This window comes from Molothrus ater, chromosome 21 (assembly GCF_012460135.2).
Source record: "Molothrus ater isolate BHLD 08-10-18 breed brown headed cowbird chromosome 21, BPBGC_Mater_1.1, whole genome shotgun sequence".
In the NCBI taxonomy this organism is placed as follows: Eukaryota; Metazoa; Chordata; class Aves; order Passeriformes; family Icteridae; genus Molothrus; species Molothrus ater.
This window is the reverse complement of record NC_050498.2, coordinates 1,004,106-1,025,998: the sequence shown is the minus strand read 5'-3', so window position 1 is coordinate 1,025,998 and position 21,893 is coordinate 1,004,106. Positions and strand designations below refer to the sequence as shown.

Sequence of the window (21,893 nt, the reverse complement as noted above, 5' to 3'; positions counted from 1 at the left end):
ACGGGCATTTCCAAACTGCTCCTGGTGCCTCTGCAGGGGCAGAAGCCCAGCCCCAGGTGGCCCTGGCAGGAGCTGAGCTCAGGAGACAGCTGGAGAGCATCACAAACCCCCGTGGCTCACTCAGGGGTCACTCAGGGTCTGGAACCTCCAGGGAGTTCTTTCAGAACTCCAGAAGGGTTTGGGTTGGAAGGGACCTTCAAAGCCATCCCATTCCAACCCCAACACTTCCCACTGTCCCAGGCTGCTCCACGCCCCATCCAGCCTGGCCTGGGGCACTGCCAGGGATCCAGGGGCAGCCCCAGCTGCTCTGGGCACCCTGTGCCAGGGCTTTGGTGCCAGGTTCCAGGTGCACCTGAAATCTGGGATACACACTGGGAAATGGGAGTTACCTGCTGGGCTGCAGGGATTCCCTGCAGGCCTTTCCTCCCCTCACCCCAAGGAACTCCAGCACTCCCCACCCCCAACACCGGGATCTTTGCAGCTTCTTCATTTACATTTTTCCAAAGGTCTTTTTTTCTTTTTTTTTTTTTTTTCCAAGCAGGTAATTTATTTTTTTAGATTTTTCTTTCACAGAAAAGGTCATTTTCTTCCTAACACATTTCTTTGTTGCAAACAGTTGCCAACGCCTCGAGGTTTCTGCTTATTTATGAACGATGAAGTGTCTATTTTCCTGCTTTTCCTTCTTTTTAAAGCCTTAGTTCAGTTTCCCTGATATTTTTACTCTACTGAATGCCAGAGCTCGGAGGCAGGGCAATGTGTAGATTTTTATCTCACAGTGGGGATTCTTTAGAAAAAAAGAAGAAATAAACAGGCCAAGTCTGTTTTAAGTTCCCAATCTCAGATCTCCATGAAAATCAGACTTTCCTTTGAGTCTTTTAAGATTTCCCTCAACAAAATTCCTGCAGTGTAGTGAGAGGTGATTTTGTTACAGGAATAGGAAGAATCCAGGGAAGCCAAAGGCAGAGTCCAGCAGGATTGGAGCTGCTCTCATGGATGGATGGATGGATGATGGATGGATGGATGGATGGACGGATGGATGATGGATGGATGGATGGATGGATGGATGGATGGATGGATGGATGGATGGATGGATGGATGAGGGATGGATGATGGATGGATGGATGGATGGATGGATGGATGGATGGATGGATGGACGGATGAATGGACGGATGGATGGATGGATGGATGGATGGATGGATGGATGGATGGATGGATGGATGGATGATGGATGATGGATGGATGGATGGATGGATGGATGGATGGATGGATGGATGGATGATGGATGGATGGATGATGGATGGATGGATGGATGGATGGATGGATGGATGGATGGACGGATGGATGATGGATGGATGGACGGATGGATGGACGGATGGATGATGGATGGATGGATGGATGGATGGATGGATGGATGGATGGATGGATGAGGGATGGATGGATGGATGGATGGATGGATGGATGGATGGATGGATGGATGGATGAGGGATGGATGATGGATGGATGGATGGATGGGAGATGGATGGATGGATGGATGGATGGATGGATGGATGGATGGATGGATGAGGGATGGATGGATGGATGAGGGATGGATGGATGGATGGATGGATGGATGGATGATGGATGGATGGATGGATGGATGGATGGATGGATGGATGGGAGATGGATGGATGGATGAGGGATGGATGGATGGATGGATGGATGGATGGATGGATGGATGGACGGATGATGGATGGATGGACGGATGAATGGACGGATGGATGATGGATGGATGGATGGATGGATGGATGGATGGATGGATGGATGGATGGATGAGGGATGGATGGATGGATGGATGGATGGATGGATGGATGGATGGATGATGGATGGATGGATGGATGGATGGATGGATGGATGGATGGATGGATGGATGAGGGATGGATGGATGGATGGATGGATGGATGGATGGATGGATGGATGGATGGATGGTGGATGGATGATGGATGGATGGATGGATGGATGAGGGATGGATGGATGGATGGATGGATGGATGGATGGATGGATGGATGGATGGATGGATGGATGGATGAGGGATGGATGATCCTGAGATCTAGATTGGGATTTAAGGCCAGGTGGAGCCTCCTCTCTGGCAGAAACTCCTTTCTGACACTGAGAGTGAGAGGATTTGGGATTTGCCCTGAAAGTCCCCTGACTGAAACTCATCATCTCTGCTCCATCACCCAAAGAGGCTTTTCCAAAGGAAAAATGATCCCAATTCCAAGAAAACCAGCACTGGAGGTAGATCCTGGTCCTCAGGGGTGCTGGGGATTCCAATCCCCTCAGAAAAAAAGCCAGGAAGCCTCTCCCAGCCCCGTGATGCTGGGAGATCAGGTAATGCTCCCACACATTCACCTTTCCTACAGGCTGCTCCTATCACTTCCAAGAAAATTCCCGAGAAATCCACAGCACAATTCCCATTTCACACACCAGGCAAGAGAACAAAACTCTCAAAAAAAGCCCTGGAGCTGCAGACTGAGTTTATAAATAAACTGGCACAGAAAGAAGAACCTCTGGAGCATGAAAGCTGCTGGAGGAAGTGTCCCTGAGTGCTGCAGAGGGTGCACAGAGCCCAGTCACACCTTCCAGGGCAGCCGGATCCTGAACCCAGCAGGCAGGAACCCTTTGGATACCAACTGCCTGCTTTAAACAGGCTTTGAACCAAAGCTGCAGAGCATTTCTGAGGGCTAAATGTGCTGCTTGAAGCTCAAAACCACAGCTGGGCAAGGAAATCCTGCTTTTCTCCTGCTTTGCTGCTTCCAAAACCTTGCCATCTCCAGCTGTAAACTCTGCCCTGGAGGTTTGGGAGGGTAGATTTTGTTGCAGGGAAAATGTGGGGGTGGAAAGGAGGTCCCTTCACAGGCAGGTGAATGTGAGGCCTGCCAGAGTTGCTGTGGTGGATTCATCCAGGGCTCCAGGGGCATGACAGGGACACTGTGCCACCACGGGCCAGGGCACGAAGCCCTGCAGTGCTCACATCTGCTCCAGCTGTGCCAGCACATCTGGACTCAGACCTTGGCACAGAGAGCAGTGTCTGGAGACAGATTCATCCCTGCATGGGCTCAGCTCTTCCTGTGCTGCCACAAATCCACAGAGAGCGGCAGGGCCAAGATGTCCTGGCAGCAAAGGGAGCTCAGTGGGGCAGCAGAACTGCTCCCCTGCCAGTGATAACAGCACCACAGGGCTGGAACTTACACCAAAAAGGCCTTGAAAGCCTTGCTGGGACCCACAAGGTGACATTTAGCTGTCCCCAGTGCACACAGCTCCACCTGAGCCACTTCCCTCCACATTTTTTGCACCAAATGCAGTAAAAATGGCACTTCTGAAACACAGTTTATCCCTTCCCGAGGCTGATGCCCAAAGCAGATCCCTGAATTGTACCCTGGAAGTGGCTGTTTCCCTCTGATAGCTCCAAGGGACACTCTGAGAGTATCCCAGGTTATCTGGGATGAGCTCAAGGACACTGAGCAATGTCCCAGGTTTTTTGGGATGAACTTCACACCAGCCACCTGCAACCTCCCACTGAAAATCTCACCTTTTAAATATGGATTTGAAGAAACCATGACCTAAACTGCAGGAGCAGTTGTGGCAGGAGACATTTAATTCCTGAAATTAGGATATGATCAGGATGCTTGAGGTCAGGGGCACTGGTGAACACAATGACCACAGCTGGGTGTCCCAGGGAAAGGTCTCTGCCTTGGCTCCCAGCTCACATTGCAGTGCTTTTGCAGGATAATCAGTGCCAAGGTTTCCAACCTCTCCTTTACTTTTCCAGCTGGGAAAACCCAAGACATGGTGGATATTTTAAATGTACAGAATTTTTTTCTGTGGAAATCATTTGAAGATATTTCAGGTTCAACAACCAAAAAGTGCTGCCCAGAATGAGGTGGTGCTGTGGGATGATTTGTTTGGTGGAAGAGAATTTGGGGAGGTGTTCCTAGTGCAATGGTCCCACCCCAATTCTCCATCTTTGGCCCCACCCATCCAATTTTCCCCCAAACTTTCAGCTGCATTTCCTGATTTAAACCCCAGAGCAGCCACCCAGAGGGAGGGCACTGGATCTGTGAATCACAGAGATGTAGAATGATTGGCTTGGAGGGACCTTAAAGCCCATTCAGTGCCACCCCTGCCATGGCAGGGACACCTCCCACTGTCCCAGGCTGCTCCAAGCCCTGTCCAGCCTGGCCTTGGGCACTGCCAGGGATCCAGAGGCAGCCCCAGCTGCTCTGGGCACCCTGTGCCAGGGCCTGCCCACCCTCTGAGTAAAGAATTCCTTCCCAATCTCTCACTTCTCTTCTTCCCCAGCCCCAGCAGTCGATTTGAGAAGGTTCTTTTAAAAGCTGACACAGCAGCTCCTGGAATCGAGATTTTTGCAGCAGAGCAGCTCAGCACCAGCAAAAAAAATCTGCTGCAAGATGTAAAATATCCCATGCTGTGGTTTTACAACATCGTGCACCTGCCCAGGGGGGCTGCACTGCCTCAGGAGGAGGAGGAGGAGAGGGAGGAAGGGCTGACCCCAGAGGGGCACCTGGAGCTGTTCCCACATCAAACTGGACACAGACACAAACGATTCCTCTGCAGCAAGTCTCATTTGCCATCATCAGATTAACTCCTCTGCAGGGACAGCAGGAGGAACTCACACATGGGAAGCAACTGCAGCAGGTTTATCTCTGAACTCCATAAAGAAAAATCCCTCTCCAGGGAAAACTGTCTTCGGAGACAGCCCCAACACAGCCCTCACGCCCTACTCCCTCACTCTTTCTCCCTCATTCCCCTGCTCCCTCACTCCCTCTCCCTCACCCCCTGCTCCCTCACCCCGTTCCCTCATTCCCTCTCCCTCACTCCCTGTTCCCTCACTCCCTCAGTCCCTCTCCCTCCCTGCCCTGCCCTGTGCCACGGCCATTCCCTCACATTTTCCCCTTCATTTCACTCTATTAAGGCACTCATTGATTGACCAGATCAGGAGAGCCCCGATCTGTCCCCTGGGACTCTCCTGCATTCCCAGCTGCACGGGCAGAGCGGGAAACCTGAACCCCTCGGTGCTGGGATGGGAGGGGAACCTCCGTGTCCCAGCGCAGCCGTGTCCCAGCCCTGCCCTGTCCCTCCGCTGTCCCGTGTCCCCAGCCAGCACCGATCCCCCCTCCTCTCACTGAATTCCCTCCCCAGCCAGCCCCAAAGGCACCCTCACAGCTGGATGTGGGCCCTGCTCCATTTTCCAGGGAACAAAGTGGCCTTTGGGGCCTGTGCTGGGGGTGCAGCACAGAGTCAGGGGTCCCTGCCTGTCCCTGCTGTCCCTGGCCTGACCTTGCTGTCCCTGGCCTGTCCTTGGCCTGTCCCTGCCTGTCTCTGCACATCCCTGCTGTCCCTGGCCCATCCCTGCTGTCCTTGGCCTGTCCCTTGCCTGTCCCTGCTGTCTCTGCTGTCTCTGGCCTGTCCCATGCCTGTCCCTGCTGTCCTTGGCCTGTCCCTGGTGTCTCTGCTGTCCCTGGCCGGTCCCTGCTGTCTCTGCTGTCTCTGACCTGTCCCATGCCTGTCCCTGCTGTCCCTGCTGTCCCTGGCCTGTCCCTGCTGTCCCTGCACATCCCTCCCTCCTTGCACAGGGGTGCTATTGGATTTTTGGCCATTCCTCCTCACCCATCAAGGATCACAAACCCCAGGCTATCCCTCCCCCTAGCAAAAGTCTGTGAGAACCTGGAGAAAGGAAAAAGTTCCCCCAAACCCAGAGAGCACAAACAGCTGCTGAGCTGTTCCCTGTGCAGGATTGGTGGAATATGAAATGCAGGGGATTCTCAGAACTTTGGGCCTGTAATCCAAAATTTAGGATTAAACACAGGATTTGATCTGAGACCTTGGAAAAGGCTTCCAAACTTAGGTGCTAGAAGTGAGAATGTGGATTTATGGTTTAAAGCAGAGACACGTTAAGCTAAGTAGAGAAAAGTTTAGAGTTTCAGAGTTTAAGATGTAGAAAGAATAAAAGTAGTTACAGAGGTAAAGAAGGAGTTTAGCATGTAGCACTGTAGGTTTGTGTGTCATAACATGATGGCTAAGAAAGCTTACGCTGTAGCATGGGTGCATAAGATGAAATATTTAAGGATTGGGTCAAAAACATAACTGTCCTTGTTGGCAGTGTTTTATTGGTCAATAACTCCTTAAAATGTCTTGCAACTAAGGGTCTTGTGATCTTGTGAACCATGCAGTGAGCTCAACTCACCCTTCCTGCCTATGTAGAAGATAAGAAAATAAACCTCATCATCAAAACCAGCTCAGAGGTCCTGTCTCAATTTCCTTCCAGAATTGCCCACAAGTAAATTATCACACAGGACCTGCCTCCCCAAACCTGCAGGGACATCCCAGCAGTGAGAAATGAGAGCTCTGGGCAGTATCTCCCCATTGGAATTCTACTGCTCCTGCTCAGCAGCTTTGTTTATCCCCAAATGCCCAGGCTGCTCCTGGCATGCACAGGCACGGTGGCTGAGGGGATGATCCAGCCCTGTCCCCTCACACCAGACAAAGCCCCAGATATCCTGCCTGAAATTCCCTGCAGCCTCCATGTGCACACAGCAAAGGGAAAAGGGGGGAAATCAATCAGGCAGCACTTTGGCTCTCAGCTGGTCAGGTACAAAGTGTACTTGATCATTTGGCTTTTCCAAATCACCTCATCAGTGCTGTGGGCACAGATTTTCCCCTGCCCCCGATGCAGATGCAGCCCTGTTGTTTAACAATGCCACTTGTCCTGACCTCCCAAAGCATTTCAGCCACCCCAGAGAGGTTCATTCCATCCAAAACCTCTCATCCAAGGCTGTTTTTCCCTCTGGGCCCCAGGGCCTGGAGCTCCTCTACATTCCATCCCCAAGGAAATGTTTAACCCTGGAGCCTGGAGGTCTTTGCCCTTAGAAATGAGCTTGGCAAAGATATCCCAGCATGGGGAGGGCTGGAGGGCAGCTGCTGGGATGGGGAGGGGGAGGCACTTTTGGGATGCCCACATGGTTCCTCTCTCCCGTGGGACTGATTGAAGGAGCTTTGGGGTGAGGTTTCATGGTGGCACTGCCCAGCCCGGTGTCCCTTTTGTCCCATCCTTGCCTCCCAGCCCTGGGCACGTCCACAGCCTTGTGGGCACCATTCCCTTCTTAAAATCCTTCTTTGGGAATGGCTGCAGGGCTGAAGGGCTCTGTCAGGAACCTGGGCTCAGCCCCTGCCACTCACTCCAGAAAATGTGGAAATTGCACATCAGGGGAAATGGGAACACGGCCAAGCCCTGGTTCCCACAAAGGCTTGGCTTCCCATCAGGAGTCCCACTGGAGATGCTGCAGAGGCAGAAATGCTCAGGGAGGAGGTGACTGATGGCCCTGCAGAGGGATTGGGTAAAGCCAGGGAGCAATGTGCAAAGAGAACCTGTTCCCTGAATGACACGTCCATGATTTTTTCCTTGCTTTTTCTTTGGGAAAAAGCTGCAGAGACATTGTACTCCAACCCCAGAGTAAAAGCAACCAGAGCTCTTCAAGGGCTCAGAAATCCAGGGAAGTGCTGAGTAAAGAGGTGCTAAAGCCCATAACTGCTGTTCTTCAGGCCATGGAGCACTGGTGGAACTCAGTCAGTGCTTTGCTGCCTGAAGGAGCCCCCGGGGCTATCCCTGCTCACCCAGGGCTCCCACCTGGAGCCTCTGCTCCCTTTTCCCTGTCCCACCACAGCCAGGGAGGCACCAGGGCCATGTCCCTGTGGAAGCAGATCCCAGGAACCGCTGCCCCAAATCCAGGCACAATCCAGTCTCCCAGCCTCATTCCAGGCATTTGCAGGGGTGGGAGTGTCACTAAAAGCCGTGGGTTAAACTGTGAGCAGAATTCTCAGGAAGGCTCCAGACTTCTCTGCTCCCCATCCAACAGCTCAGCTCACAAACCTGACTTTCCCACCAGGATTTTTGCTTCTTGAGCAGCTCCTGAGGGGCTGGGATTCTGGAAGGCACCAATGGCTCCATGGGATGGGATGGGGCTCCCTCCTCTCCCTCCCAGCCTGGGATGAGGCTCACAAGGAGCAATGGAGGCACAAAAAATCCCTGGCACCCAGTCCTACCCCTCCTGGTGCCATTTAACTCCCCCCAGGTGCATCACAAACCATGGGGGCTTCACCAGCACCAAACTCCTGCTTTGACAACCAAATCCTGAAATCCAGAGCAGGATTTTCAGGGTTATTCCTGTCCCATGCCAGGAGGCCAGGAACAAGTTTTTAAAAGCTTTTAAAATACTCTTCCAAAGCTCCACCCAATTCAGTCTGGACAGGGCTGGAGGGTTGTAAAAGAAGGCAGAAAATCTCATTTCCAGGTTTGGCTCTTTTGCTTCATTAAACTTGAGAACAGCCAAAGTTTCTCAGCAGGCCAGGGTTGTGGGATGGTCAGTGAAAGGAGCTGGAATCCCACAGGAAGCCACACATTTGAACCATTGGCAGCAAACGTGCAGCTCTGTGTTTTGGAGAATTTTTGATCCTGCCATAACAGCCTGGACTGCTTTTCCTGGAAGCTCCAGCTCTGTTTAAAGTCTCACTGCAGGGCAGGAAAAAAGCAGCTCCCAGTGCTGGATCTGTGTCCTTCCAGTGCCTGGGACCAGCAGGACCAAACCACCCCAAGGCAGCACTTGGGGCAAAACTTTCTCTGGCACAATACAGAGTGCTCATCCCTAACTTCAGCAGAAATCCCAGTGGGACCTGACCTGCCCAGCACATTCCCTCTGTGTGGAACAACTCCTGCCACAGCCAAGGGACACTGGACAGGGACACACTTCTGAGAGCAGCCAGGTGGCTTCAAGGTTCCCAACTCAAAAGATTCTTGGAGAAAAATGCTTTTCTCTTCCAGAAGTGAATCTCAGACTCCCAAAGGTGCAGCATGAGTCTCGGGGTGCTGCTGTGTCCAGCTGCCTCCATCCACAGGAACACAGGCCTTGGCTGGACACAATTCCCTCCCCCAACATGGGATGTTCTTCCACAGCCCCTGGCATGATGGACCTCAACACCCTTTCCACAGTCATTCCCACTCAGTCAAACATCCTGTGCTCCTCAACAAATCCACTCTGGAAGCTGCTGAGAGCTGCCTGAAGCTGCAATTCAAGCAATGCTGACTTACCTGCCAGAATATGCTGTCTATTGTGTTCCCCAGGAAGCCGTCCCTGCCCTCCGACGACACCAGCTTAGGTCCCAGAATGGTCATGAATTCATCAAAATCCACCTGGCCATCCCCTGGAATGAGAGGAAAAGATCAGAGACTCAGAAATCAGAGAGAAGGTTGGGTTGGAAGGGACTTTTAGTGGCCATATAGTGCAACACCCTGATGTGAACAGGGACACCTTCCACTATCCCAGGCTGCTCCAAGGCCCTCCAGCCTGGCCTTGGACACTGCCAGGGATCCAGGGACAGCCACAGCTGCTCTGGAAATCTGTGCCAGGGCCTCACCACCCTCATTATTATAAATTAATTACCCCTTCAAGCCCAACAAGCCCCGCTGGACTTGCTGCACATCAGGATCCCCCACACCCTGGGAAACCTCCACAGCAGCTTCCTGGTGCCCACAGACCCAAATCCTTTGCTGTGCCAGGGAATGGCGCCTGTTGTGTCCCAGATGGCCCCAAGGACAGAATCAGGCCATGGACTGAGGGGAACAGGTCATTCCCCAGTCCCAGAGAGTCCTGAGGCAGCTCCCAAAAAGCCATTTTGGCAGGGGGACAGGAGGAGCCAGCAGCACAGCCAGGGCTCTCCCTCTCAGGTTCTGCACAAGCTTTACAGAGCCAGCTCCAGGCTCCAGAGGGAGGGAGGGCAGGCAGAGCAGGGGCCAGGCCATTGCAGATCCAGCAGGCAGAGCAGGGGCCAGGCCATTGCAGATCCAGCAGGTTTTTCAGCCCAGCTTCCCAGCAGCATCCGTGTGTGCCTGGCATGCAGAGCAGGCAGAGCAGGCACAGCCTCAGTGCCACCAGCAGGGACAGGTGGCAGGTCCTGCCACTAATGAGCTGAGCTGGTGCAGTGCTGAGTGTGGCTCCTGCTCTGAACAAGGCACGGGGCTGTTTGGAGGGAGTTTTGTACCAAATGTCACTTTTACCTCCACAAAAAAAAAGGGATATTCATGCCTGCTGAAAGATCTTTAAAATCCCTGTCTGTCTGAGCAGTTCAATGCCCAGATCTCCTGAGAATGCTTAACCTAATCTTGTGGAAAATCTCCTTCATTGATCAGGCCACGGGCATCTCCTCCTCCATGTTAATGAACTGATGGGCTGGGTAAATCAGCCCTGCTCCCTGCACCGGCAGGATTTGGGGCTGTGTTTTACTCCCATTCAGCGGGAAGTGACCGCATCCAGCCCTCCCTGGAGCTGCCCTGTTCAGTCACCAGGTGTGAGAAGTGTCTCAGACCCTGAGGCTCCAGCAGATCAATGCCAGGGCGGCGATTGGAACACGGGCAGTGCCCACAGCAGCGCCGTGTGCCAGCACCGTGTGCCAGCACCGTGTGCCAGCCGTGCCACTGCTGCTACCTGCGCTTCTTATCACACCTGTGCATCTGTGCTTATCAATCACATCTGTGCTTCTTATCAATCACATCTGTGCTTTTTATCAATCATATCTGTGCTTCTTATCACACCTGTGCATTTGTGCTTCTTATCAATCACATCTGTGCTTCTTAGCACACCTGTGCATCTGTGCTTCTTACCAATCACTTCGGCGCTTCTTATCAATCACATCTGCACTTCTTATCACACCTGTGCACCTGTGCTTCTTATCAATCACATCTGTGCTTCTTATCAATCACATCTGCGCTTCTTATCACACCTGTGCACCTGTGCTTCTTATCAGTCACATCTGTGCCTTGTATCACAGCCCGTGTGCTGATCCGAGCAGCTGCGTGGCTGATCGCGATCTCCTGTGCCCTTATCTTGGCACAAACGCTGTGGGAAAACCGGCACAGCCCGACCCCAAAACCGGCACAGCCCGGGCCCGAAACCGGCACAGCCCGGGCACAGCCCCGGCACAGCCCGAGCCCGAATCCGGCACAGCCCGGGCACAGATCCGGCACAGCCCGAGCCCGAAACCGGCACAGCCCGTTCATGGTCCCACTGCTAAAGCCGCTCCCAGCTCCGGGGCTCTGCAGGACCGAGCTCATTTCTGGGCCAGCATATTGAGGTAAGGGGTGGGCAGCCCGTCCCCTGGAGAGCCATTCTGTAAAACATTTATGGGCAGGGGGAAACGCGCCCCCCCGGCGCCCCTCGGGGGCCATCCCGCGGCTGGATGGTCCCGGCACGTTCCCTTCCCGGCCGGATCGCTCGGGAAGGGAACGCAAGGTGACAGCGGCTCCGGGTGATTTACACCGATGGCACCGACAGCAGCGAATCCATGCGCTGGGATGCAAATCGGGATGCTTTGGGATGCTAATTTCTTTAAATTAGCCAGATTAGCCAGAAAACAATTTGCATTTTAAAGAGGTGCTGGTACCTGCCCCCGCATTCATTTGGCCTGTGCCCGTGTGACCCCGAGCACGGAGTTACTCGGTTCAGGCTCTCTCCAGTGTCACTCCACCCTCAGAGGACACGCAGGACTCGGTCCCACACGTGATTCCAGAGAAAAGGACTACTGGGCTCTGACTTTGTACAAGACTTCGGGCAGCCCCTCGCTCGTGACTTCCCTGTGCCTGTGCCAGGGATCATCACTAACTTCACAGGCTTTAATTGTCAGCTTAATGAGAGCATTTTCCACAACCTCCAAAGAAAGATGCCATTGAAAAATGCATTATCCCCTTATTGACTGCTTTTTCAATTAAAACTCTTAACTAGCAAGGCGGCTAGACCCCACTTTTGCCTGGTAGAAATATCCCTTTAACATTCATGTGAAGCTGCAGAAAACAAACCTTCCCTGCCATCAGCACCTCAGGAGACTGCAGCATCATTTCATCAACAGAGAGAAATCACGGGTTTGTCTGAAAATTCCTTTTGACAGCCACGAGAGAAATGTTATAAAAACCAACACTAAAACCTGCACGGGGCTGCTCTGCACAGCCCAGGCACCACCACAGCCCAGTTTTCACGTCCCATCCTGGGAGCAGAGCATGGAATTGGGGTTTGGCACAGGCAGGAGCTGCCCAGCTCACCCTCCTGCTGGCCTCGCACCAGCGCTGGGAGTTGCTGGGGGATCGAGCCCTGGAATCAAATCCAGCCCTCCCATCCCTGGGCTGCAGATGTGCTGCTCTCCCCAGGGTCCTTGGGATTCTGAGCCATTTGTGGATTATCCACAAATTAACTCAGAGTTGCCTTAAGGATGGGGAGAAAAGAGAAAAAGGCTGAGCAGGAGCTGGTGTGCTGCCCGTTTTCCCTCACCTTCCTCGCTTCTCTCCAGGAGCCATCCCACAATCCCTGACCCCAGCAGGGCTCACAGGACCCCAGTTCCCCTGTGAGATGGGTGCTGGTCACATCCTCCCCTCCTCTGCCTCCAGGCTCCCACCGAGGCCTGAGCACAGCTCATCCCGCAGGACGAGAACCCCTGGGAGGGCTGGAGGGGCACAGCAGGACAGCTGCAGCCAGGGGGAGCAGGATGTGCTCCCTGGCCCGGGACAGCCCCAGGACAGCTCCCTCCTGTCCCTGCTCCCAGGCACAAACACAGATTTATAAACCCCGCTCGAGCTGAGCTCCCTGACTGAGGAAGGGAAATGGTTCCGTGGGGACTGGCCAGCAATGGGTTAATGGCTGCACCTGAGGGTTTCAGAGCTCTGTTCCAGCTTCATGATTCCATGATTCCAAGGCACTCACACATTTCCAGAGCTTATTTACAAACTGGGAGGGCAGGGAAACCTAGGAGCACAGTGAGGTGGGATCTGCTGGGACATAGAAACCCTGGGAATGGGGCTGAGGGGTCTATTGGGACATGGAAAGCCTGGGAATGGGGCTGAGGGGTCTATTGGGACAGGGAAACCCTGAGAATGGGGGCGAGGGATCTATTGGGACATGGAAAGCCTGGGAATGGGGGTGAGTGGCTGCTGGGACATGGAAACCCTGGGAATGGGGTGAGGGGTCTATTGGGACATGGAAACCCTGGGAATGGGGGGTGAGGGGTCTGTTGGGACATGGAAACCCTGGGAACAGGGGCGAGGGGTCTATTGGGACATGGAAACCCTGGGAATGGGGCTGAGTGTTCTGTTGGGACATGGAAACACTGGGAACGGGGGTGAGGGGCTGCTGGAACAGGGAAACCCTGGGAATGGGGCTGAGGGGTCTATTGGGACATGGAAACCCTGGGAACAGGGGCTGAGGGGTCTATTGGGACATGGAAACCCTGGGAATGGGGGTGAGGGGCTCCTGGAACAGGGAAACCCTGGGAATGGGGTAAGGGGTCAATTGGGACAGGGAAACCCTGAGAATGGGGGTGAGGGGTTTATTGGGACATGGAAAGCCTGGGAATGGGGCTGAGGGGTCTATTGGGACATGGAAACCCTGGGAATGGGGGTGAGGGGTCTATTGGGACATGGAAAGCCTGGGAATGGGGCTGAGGGGCTGCTGGAACAGGGCAGGCTGGCAGGTGGCAAAGGGGGTGAGCACAGAGGGGCTCCAGGCAGGATTCCACCCCATCCCTGAGATCCCTGGGCCAAGGGATGGGTCACTGCCTGTGTGGGTGATCTTTGCAGAACACCAGAGCTGAGCTTAAGCACTGGTTTAAACCCACCTAAAGCACTCCTTGATTCCCTCCCAGCAGTGCCCTCACATTTTCCTCCCCTGTAAAGCTCTGTGTTAATCCTGGCATTAATGCCACCGAGTCACCCGGGGGCACCAGCGCTGTGGCTGAGCCTCATGACTCAAACAATGACTCAGAACCTCTCTGGCCACCCCAGCAAAGCCAAATCAGATCAGCTTATCATCCCCAGGCCCTCAGCTGGGTGAGAAGAGCTCCAGGTGCCCACAGAGCTTTGCTCCCTGCAGGAACCAGGGAAGTGTGACAATAACAAGGAATGGCAGTGGTGGGAGCCTGGCTCGTTGTCCCATTGTGGGAAGAGGATGCTGAAGGCACCAAGCAACACCTCTGGGTTCTCTGGGAACCTTTCCAGTGCCACAGACCTCGTGTGGCCAGCAGGGACTTGCCAAAGCTCCCCCTCACTGCTCATCCATGGGGTGCAGATAGAGCCTGGGGATAATTCCAGCGTGAGGAGCCCCAGCACCAACATTTGCCATGTGTGAGCTCAGTCTGGCCACTCCCAGAGCTCCACAGAGATCCAGCAGGGAATCCTGGGCTCCCATGGCACACCCAACACCTGTGCCAAGTGTGGGGATGGCAGGGCTGGTGCTGGATCATCTCTAAAGTCCCTTCCACCCCAAACCACTGTGGCTCTTTTGATTCCAAGGGCATCAGGGATGATGGAGCAGCAGCAAAGAGCAGCATGGAGCTGGAAATCCAGGGGTTTTTCCACACCTTGCAGCCCAGGGAGATTTGCTTTGGACCTGAGTGACTCAAGGAAGAGGTGGCTGCAAAATGTTCATTGGGCCTCCTGAATAAACCTGTGGGACCACAAAATCATGGAATCATTGAGGTTGGAACTGACCTCCAGGATCACCAAGTCCAACCTTCCCCCAGCACTGCCAAGGCCACCAGTGATCCCTGTCCTCAAGAGCCACATCCACACAGTTTTTGAACATTTACAGGGATGCCTGACCACCCTTCCAGAGAAGAAATGTTCCCAAAATCCCCCCTGAGGCTCCCCTGGCCCAGCCTGAGGCCGTTCCCTCTGCTCCTGTCCCTGTTCCCTGGGAGCAGAGCCCGACCCCCCCGGCTGTCCCCTCCTGTCAGGAGCTGTGCAGAGGAGAGGGGACACAGGAAAAACAAAACCATTAATGACTGAACACCTGGAGGGGACTGGAAAAGCACCACTGCCCTCCAGGGAGCAGATTGTGGGTTGAACACCATCTCAGGGGAGATGAAAGAGCCTCCAGCCCTTTGGAAAGGGGATTTACTCCCTAAGTAAATCCCCTTTCTTAGGGATCTCACTTCCCTTCAACACCAATTCTCCTCCAGGTTCTGATCCCATGTTCCCAGCACCGAGAGGTTCTAGGTAGCACCAGCTGCTCCTGCTGGTTCTGCACTGGTTTGTGAGAGTTGAGCACAGAGAATTCCCACCCTCTCCCTAAGCTGTGAGCTCAAACAAAGGATTTCATCCTCCCTCAGCCCTTCACTATGGGGAGCAGTGGAAGCTGGATCTGCTGGGATGGGCAGCAGGAACCAGAGCCAGAGCTGTGCAGTCCCCTTGTCCAGGCACCACCAGCCCCAAACAGCCCCAGCTGCACCCAAACCACCCCCTGAGCCCATCCCACCTCCCGTGGTCCTGATCCCACAGGATCCAACCTCAGAAATCTGCCCAGGCTGGAAATGCCAGGCAGGGAGAGCAGGGCTCCAAATCCCCTCATCCCATGGAGCAGCAGCAGCAGCTCCTGGGAACTCCTGCCCGAGCTTTGAGGGAACAAGGGAATGCTCAGAGGAGCAGGGGTGGCCCCATCCCACCCCATTCCATGGCACAGCCCCACCCTCAGCCCTCAGGAGAGACCCCTGTCTCTGCAAACCTCTCCTGTCCCAGCTGCTGCCTTGGAGGATGGAATTAAATCTGGAGAAAGGCAAAGCTGGAGAGGGGAAGTGGAGGGGGAAAAGATGGCTGGAAATGAGAGGGGGGGGAAAGGAAATGAGAGGGGGGAAAGGAAAATTAGAGGGGGGGGAAGGAAAATTAGAGGGGGAAAAGATGCCTGGAAATGAGAGGGGGGGAAAGGGAAATGAGAGGGAGGAAAAGGAAAATGAGAGGGGGGAAACATTCCTGGAAATGAGAGGGGGAAAAAGAGAAATGAGAGGGGAGAAAGATGCCTGGAAATGAGAGGGGGAAAGGGAAATGAGAGGGGGAGACATTCCTGGAAATGAGAGGGGGAAAGGGAAATGAGGGGGGGGGGAGGGGAAATGAGAGGGGGAGAAAGGAAATGAGAGGGGGAAAACATTCCTGGATTTCATCATCTCCACCGCCGGGCGGAACGGACTTAGCCCGGGTTTTCAGAGCCTTGTATATCGAATTGGTTGGATAATGCTCACTGATTGCTCCCTAAATGAGCCTTTCCCTGGCCATTCTCAGGATAATCAGGTCCCTGGAAGTTCCCTGCGTGGCCTCGGGCCGGGGTGAGGATGAGGATGTGCGCTGGGAGCTGATGAGCACCGCGCTCCTCCTGCCGAGCCTGACCTCCAGCGAGCAGCGAGGTGAGATATTTAAAGTTAATGAGCTGGGTTTGCAGCTCGGGGCCCGGAGCACACAAGTGCTGTTTATTTTTATTCTCCAGCATCTCCCTGCGGTGCCCGGCCGGCCCGGGCTGTGTCATTGCCGTGCCCGGCTCAGCCTGGCAGGGCTGGCACGGTCTGGGCGAGGCTGTGCCCTGGGGTGAGGCACAGGATGAGCAGGAACAGCTCCGGCCTCAGGAGATTTCCCAGACAAGGCTTTCGGTTTCAAAGACTGGGAGGTCAGAGCCTCCTCAGCAGCCTGACCCCTCGCCCAGCACGAGGCAGAGAATTTCTCCCTAATTACAGTTCAGTCAGGGAAAGTCTGGTGCAAAACTTTGGCCTTGGGAAAGAGTTTTAATTACAGACAGCTCCAGTGACTTCTGGGAGGAGAGGAACAGCTGCCCCCACTGCCAGGAAGGACGTGGGTCTGTGGGAGTGAATCCAGGAGAGCACGGAGATGCTGCCAGGCCTGGGACACCTCTGGAGCCAGGCTGGAGAGCTGGGGGTGCTCACCTGGAGAGGAGAAGGCTCCAGGGAGAGCTCAGAGCCCCTGCCAGGGCCTGAAGGGGCTCCAGGAGAGCTGGAGAGGGACTGGGGACAAGGGATGGAGGGACAGGACACAGGGAATGGCTCCCACTGCCAGAGGGCAGGGATGGATGGGATATGGGGAATCAGGAATTGTTCCCTGTGAGGGTGGGCAGGCCCTGGCACAGGGTGCCCAGAGCAGCTGGGGCTGCCCCTGCATCCCTGGCAGTGCCCAAGGCCAGGCTGGACAGGGTAGGAGCAGCCTGGGACAGTGGGAGGTGTCCCTGCCATGGAATGAGAGGAGCTCTAAGATTTCTTCCCACTCAAACCATTCTGGGATTCTATCAAAAATTCACTGGATCTGAGGAAAGGATAAATATCTCCACAGGAGCCTCTCTGTCCCTTCAGTCCCTCCACTCCTGCAGTTTGCAGAGCAGTTGTGTGGATCTGATTCCATGACAGCCCCACAGAAAATCTCCATGGATTGTAGGGACCATCCCTGCAGGAGGGGGTTCCATGGGGCTGGGAGGCTCCAGCCCAGCCCAGAAGGGGGGAGCAGGGGGGGTTTGTCCATCCCACCGAGCAGAGGAGCCGGAGAGCTCCTCACTCTGGCACCCCTTGGCTTGTCCTGCAGGGGGAGGAACAGCTCCCCAGGCCTGGTTTGTCCCGTTAAAATGAAATCTGTGACCTCCCCATGTCCCCAGGGACTGAGGGGGACAGGGACCTGCTCCTGCTTCAGCACTCAAACCAGGAGGGAAAGTCCCAGGAAAACAGGGACTGTTCTCAGACACCTGCCAGCCCCACAGCAGCCCCAAGGAGCTGCAGGATGCCCAGGGACCAGCCCTGTCACCAGATGTCCCCAGGGAAGGGCCCTGCAGGGGCTGCTGAGGGGGGTGTGAGTCCCTAGAGCCCCCAGCCCTCTGAAATCCCCTCCCTGGGCACCCAAACCCATTTGGCAGGTCTGTGCAGACTCAGGTCTGTCCCCAGCTGTGAGCAGCCGGTCCCTGTGTTCCATGGATCAGGAGCAGTGGGATCACCCCAGCCTGCCCAGGATTCCATCAGCTCTGCCCCTGCCCTGGGAGGGGCAGAGAGCTCTGGGTGCACTTGGGCAGCAGCAGCAGCAGCTCATCACTCTGGGTGCTCCCTGGGGCACACACACCCTGGGGAGCCAAAATGATCCCAGGGCGCCGCATTTCAGCCAGAAATCAAATTCCACAAGGATGGAAACAAAGCACAGGGCATGAGGGGCATCCCAGCCCAAGAATGGGTGGGTTCCAGAGGGGGCACTGCGCTTCAGGCCTTCCTTTTGTGCTGGGCTGCACTTCAGCAAAGGCAGGGTGGGATATTACTGGGTATAATTTGATGTAATTCGGTGTAATTTGATGAACCTCTTGCTGCTCCTGAGCTGCAGATTTGACAAGCTGTAATTACTCCTCATTTCTGCAGTGAGAACACAGAATGGGATAAAATGTGATAATCCTCATTGTCCAAATGAGAGCAGACATGGAGAGAGTGGCCCCATAAATCCAGACACATCTCATCAAATCCATCCTGCTGCCCAAAATTCCCAGCTCAGCAACACATTTTAAAGGACAGCCAGGCTGGAATGCAGCTGGATCATTTCTCTGAAAAATCTCTTTCACTGAAAAATCTCTTTGAGATCAAAGGACAAACCCCAAATCCATCATAAGCCATTGCCCCTGGATCCCTGGAAGTGCCCAAGGCCAGGCTGGACGGGGCTTGGAGCACTCTGGGGTAGTAGATGCTGTCCCTGCCCATGGCAGGGGATGGAGTGAGATGACTTTTAAGATTATTTCCAACCCAAACCTGGGATTCTGGGATTCTCTGACTCCTATGAACTCTGATTTTAACCCAGAAATGGTTCCTGGTACCCCTCCAGCAGTCTGGGCTCTTTTATACTGAAACACATTTTATATTGAGAAATAATATGAAATATTTTATCCAGCTCTTTTCATGCTGAAACAGAAGGAAACATCCACCACAGTAAAAAACCTCAGGAAAACCCAAAGAAGAAAAGTGAGAGACAAAAAAAAGGAGAGAAAATGTTTCCAGCTTGGGAATGTCACCATTGTCCCACACAGGGCAGCTCAAACTGAGCTTGTGGACAGAAGCCAACATTTCATTGATCAAAGGTTGGACAGGATGATCTTGGAAGTCTTTTCCAACCTTAATGATCCTGTGATCCTGGGATTTGTCTAACCTTAACAATCCTGTGATCCTGGGGTTTGTCCATGCCTAAGAACAAGGGATTTGTCTTTTGTCTGCCCCAGGAGAAAGCTGAACAGTTCATTTTGAAGGAGAGATTTGCTCTGTCTCCAGATGTCCCAGCCCATGTCCCTTGACCATTGCCATCCCTGTCCCCAGCTCTGGTGTCCCTTCCCTCCCCAGGAGCAGACCAAAGCAAAGTCCCTGGGGAGTCATGGACAGCAGGACAATAGCCTGGAGGGACACAGTGACCTTGACACCACACAGCCATGGCACTGTCACTTCTTCCCTTTCCAGAGAAAATCTGGGGCATTCTGGGAGGTGTCACCTGCAGTGGCAGAACTGGAGAGGTGACATCTTGGGGAGCAATGAAAAACTAGGGGAGAATCTCAGTTTGAAGTTCTGGAAGAGTCCTGGAATCACTGAGGTTGGAAAAGACCTCCAAGGTCATCAGGTCCAACCACGGCCACCAAACCACAGCACCAATGCCACTTCTGCCTGGGTTTGAATACCCAGGACAGCCTCAGGTTGTTCTGGAAACACTCAGGAAAAGTTTAGGTTGGATATTGGGGAAATGTCTCCATGGAAAGGCTGGTCAGGCAGGGTGGAGTCCCCACCCCTGGAGGGGTTTAACAGCCCTGTGCATGTGGCACTTGGGGACATGGGGCAGTGCTGGCCTGGGCAGTGCTGGGGGAATGGTTGAACTCAATGACGTCAGAGATCTTTTCCAACCTCAATTATTCCATGACTCTTCCAGAATGTGAAGTTGAGATTCCCCCATTTTCCATTGCTCCCAAGGGTGTCACCATCCCAGAATGTCCCAGAGGTTCCAGGCAGGTCCCTGCTGAAACCAGCTCAACTTTTGCTTCATCAAAAGACTCCCCATTCTCATCCCAACAAATAATTTGACATCCAGGGGTGGATTTTCCCCCCTCTCTTGTGGTAGCCTGGAGTTATTTTTCCAGCTGCTCCTCTAATTAGTTCACCAAGTGCTCATTTTATTCCTCAGATAAAAATCCCAATGAAACCATTTGTGACACTTAAGTCACACATTCATCTCTTTTATGGCAAATCCTGCTTAAAGAGGAGGAATCCCAGATAAGGCCACACATTCCATGTGCCATTTCCCAATGTTTTTTCAGCATCGCTGCCAATTGGAAGAATTTACAAATAATTCCTTTTTCCAGCACAGAAATGTTAAAATATTTCCCTTTCCCTGTGCTGGCAGAACATTCCAGCTCATTCCCCATATTGCAGAGAGAAGCACGGGCCCCTCTCACAGTTTGTGTCCATTAAATGCAGAATTATGGCTGAAAAAATTAGGGGAATCCATGGGATAAAGGCCAGATTTGACCTCTGGGAGCATTCCCAGACCAAAATATTGGCTCCTTACAAGGCACAGCCCCCAGATGGGTGCCCAGGTCCATCATCAACCTCTGTGGGAACAGCCCCACACTTCCAAACAAAGCTTTGGGCTAATGGGAATCTTGGAATGGGATATTCCCAGGAAATCAGGGAATGCAGAGGGGGGTGAGGGCAAAGCCACTCCCTGCACTCCTGGGCACCATGGCAGTACCAGGTTGGTGGCTGGTGACACATCCCTCTGCTGGCCTGTCCCCTCTGCAGGAAGGCTGGTGACATGTCCCTCTGCAGGGAGGTGTTGGCAGCCCTCAGCTGCCATGGAGGCATCAGAGGTGACACCTGTGAAGAGCTCCTGCCCAAATTCCAGCTGTGCCAGGGCTGGTTTTGCTCAAGCTCCAGCAGTGTTCTCTCCCTAACCCCATTTTTCTTCCAAAAGTGATGAATTATGGAGCATCCAGTCCTTCCTGCTCCCTTGGGAGCTCTGAGAGCGTGACTGAGCAGCTGCACACCATGGCCCTGGAGGCAGCTCTCCCTGTGCCATTCCCTGTGTCTGTCTGTGGTGGTTTGACAGTGTCAAACCATGACACTGTCCCTGTGACACTCTCTGTGCCATTCCCTGTCACAGACATCTTTTATGAAAAATCTTTTCTTTAAGATTTTTCCTCCTGAGAAGCCTCAGGAACAAAATGCAAACAATGGTTATCTGCTGCTGTGGAATGCAACAGGTGCATCTGGGATTGGTCTCATGTGGTTGTTTCTAATTAATGGCCAATCACAGTCAGCTGGATCAGACTCTCTGTCCGAGCCACAAACCTTTGTTATCATTCCTTCTTTTTCTATTCTTAGCCAGCCTTCTGATGAAATCCTTTCTTCTATTCTTTTAGTATAGTTTTAATATAATATATATTATAAAATAATAAATCAGCCTTCTGAAACATGGAGTCAGATCTTCATCTCTTCCTTCATCCTAAGACCCCTGTGAACAGTGTCACAATTCCCAGTGTCATTCCCTGTGTCTGTCCCTGTGGCACTCCATGTGCCATTCCCAGTGTCATTCCCTGTGCCACTCCCTGTGTCTGTCCCTGGCTCAGTGGCAGGAGGTGACACCAGGTGTGAAGTTCTCTGGTCAGGTCCCTTTATGCTCAGCTCCAGCTCAAGCTCCAGCCCCTGGTTCTCCTGGTTTTTGCTGGCCCTCAGTGAAGTTGGCCATGGCAGATGCAGCCCCTCTGCCACGCTGGAATTCGCTGATGAAAACTGGATGTTGGGGCTGCTCAGGCTGGCTCAGCTTAAATCCCAAGCCCTGCCAATTTTCTTACCTCATTTGCAGGCCCTGGCAGCAGTTTTGATGGGAAGGAAGGAATGGATGTCTGGCTGCTCCACCTGCCAGCACATCATAACTCACGGCACGGGGCAGGGATGTGCAGAGGATTTCACCTCCCCCCAGCTCTCCTGACCACTGGAGACTCCTCCCTGAGTGTGACCTTTCATCCACCCGAGCT

At 53.6% G+C, this 21,893-nt stretch overlaps 1 protein-coding gene across 2 annotated transcripts in view; it reads right to left on the bottom strand.

Annotated features, from left to right (window-relative positions):
• Positions 1-21,893, bottom strand: part of CALN1 (calneuron 1) — a 141,139-nt gene that overhangs the window by 47,552 nt on the left and 71,694 nt on the right. For both annotated transcript variants that reach the window (XM_036394941.2, XM_036394942.2), the window contains exon 4: positions 9,143-9,255. In XM_036394941.2, coding sequence (XP_036250834.1) covers positions 9,143-9,255 — 113 coding nt within the window. The remainder of the gene's footprint in view (positions 1-9,142; positions 9,256-21,893) is intronic.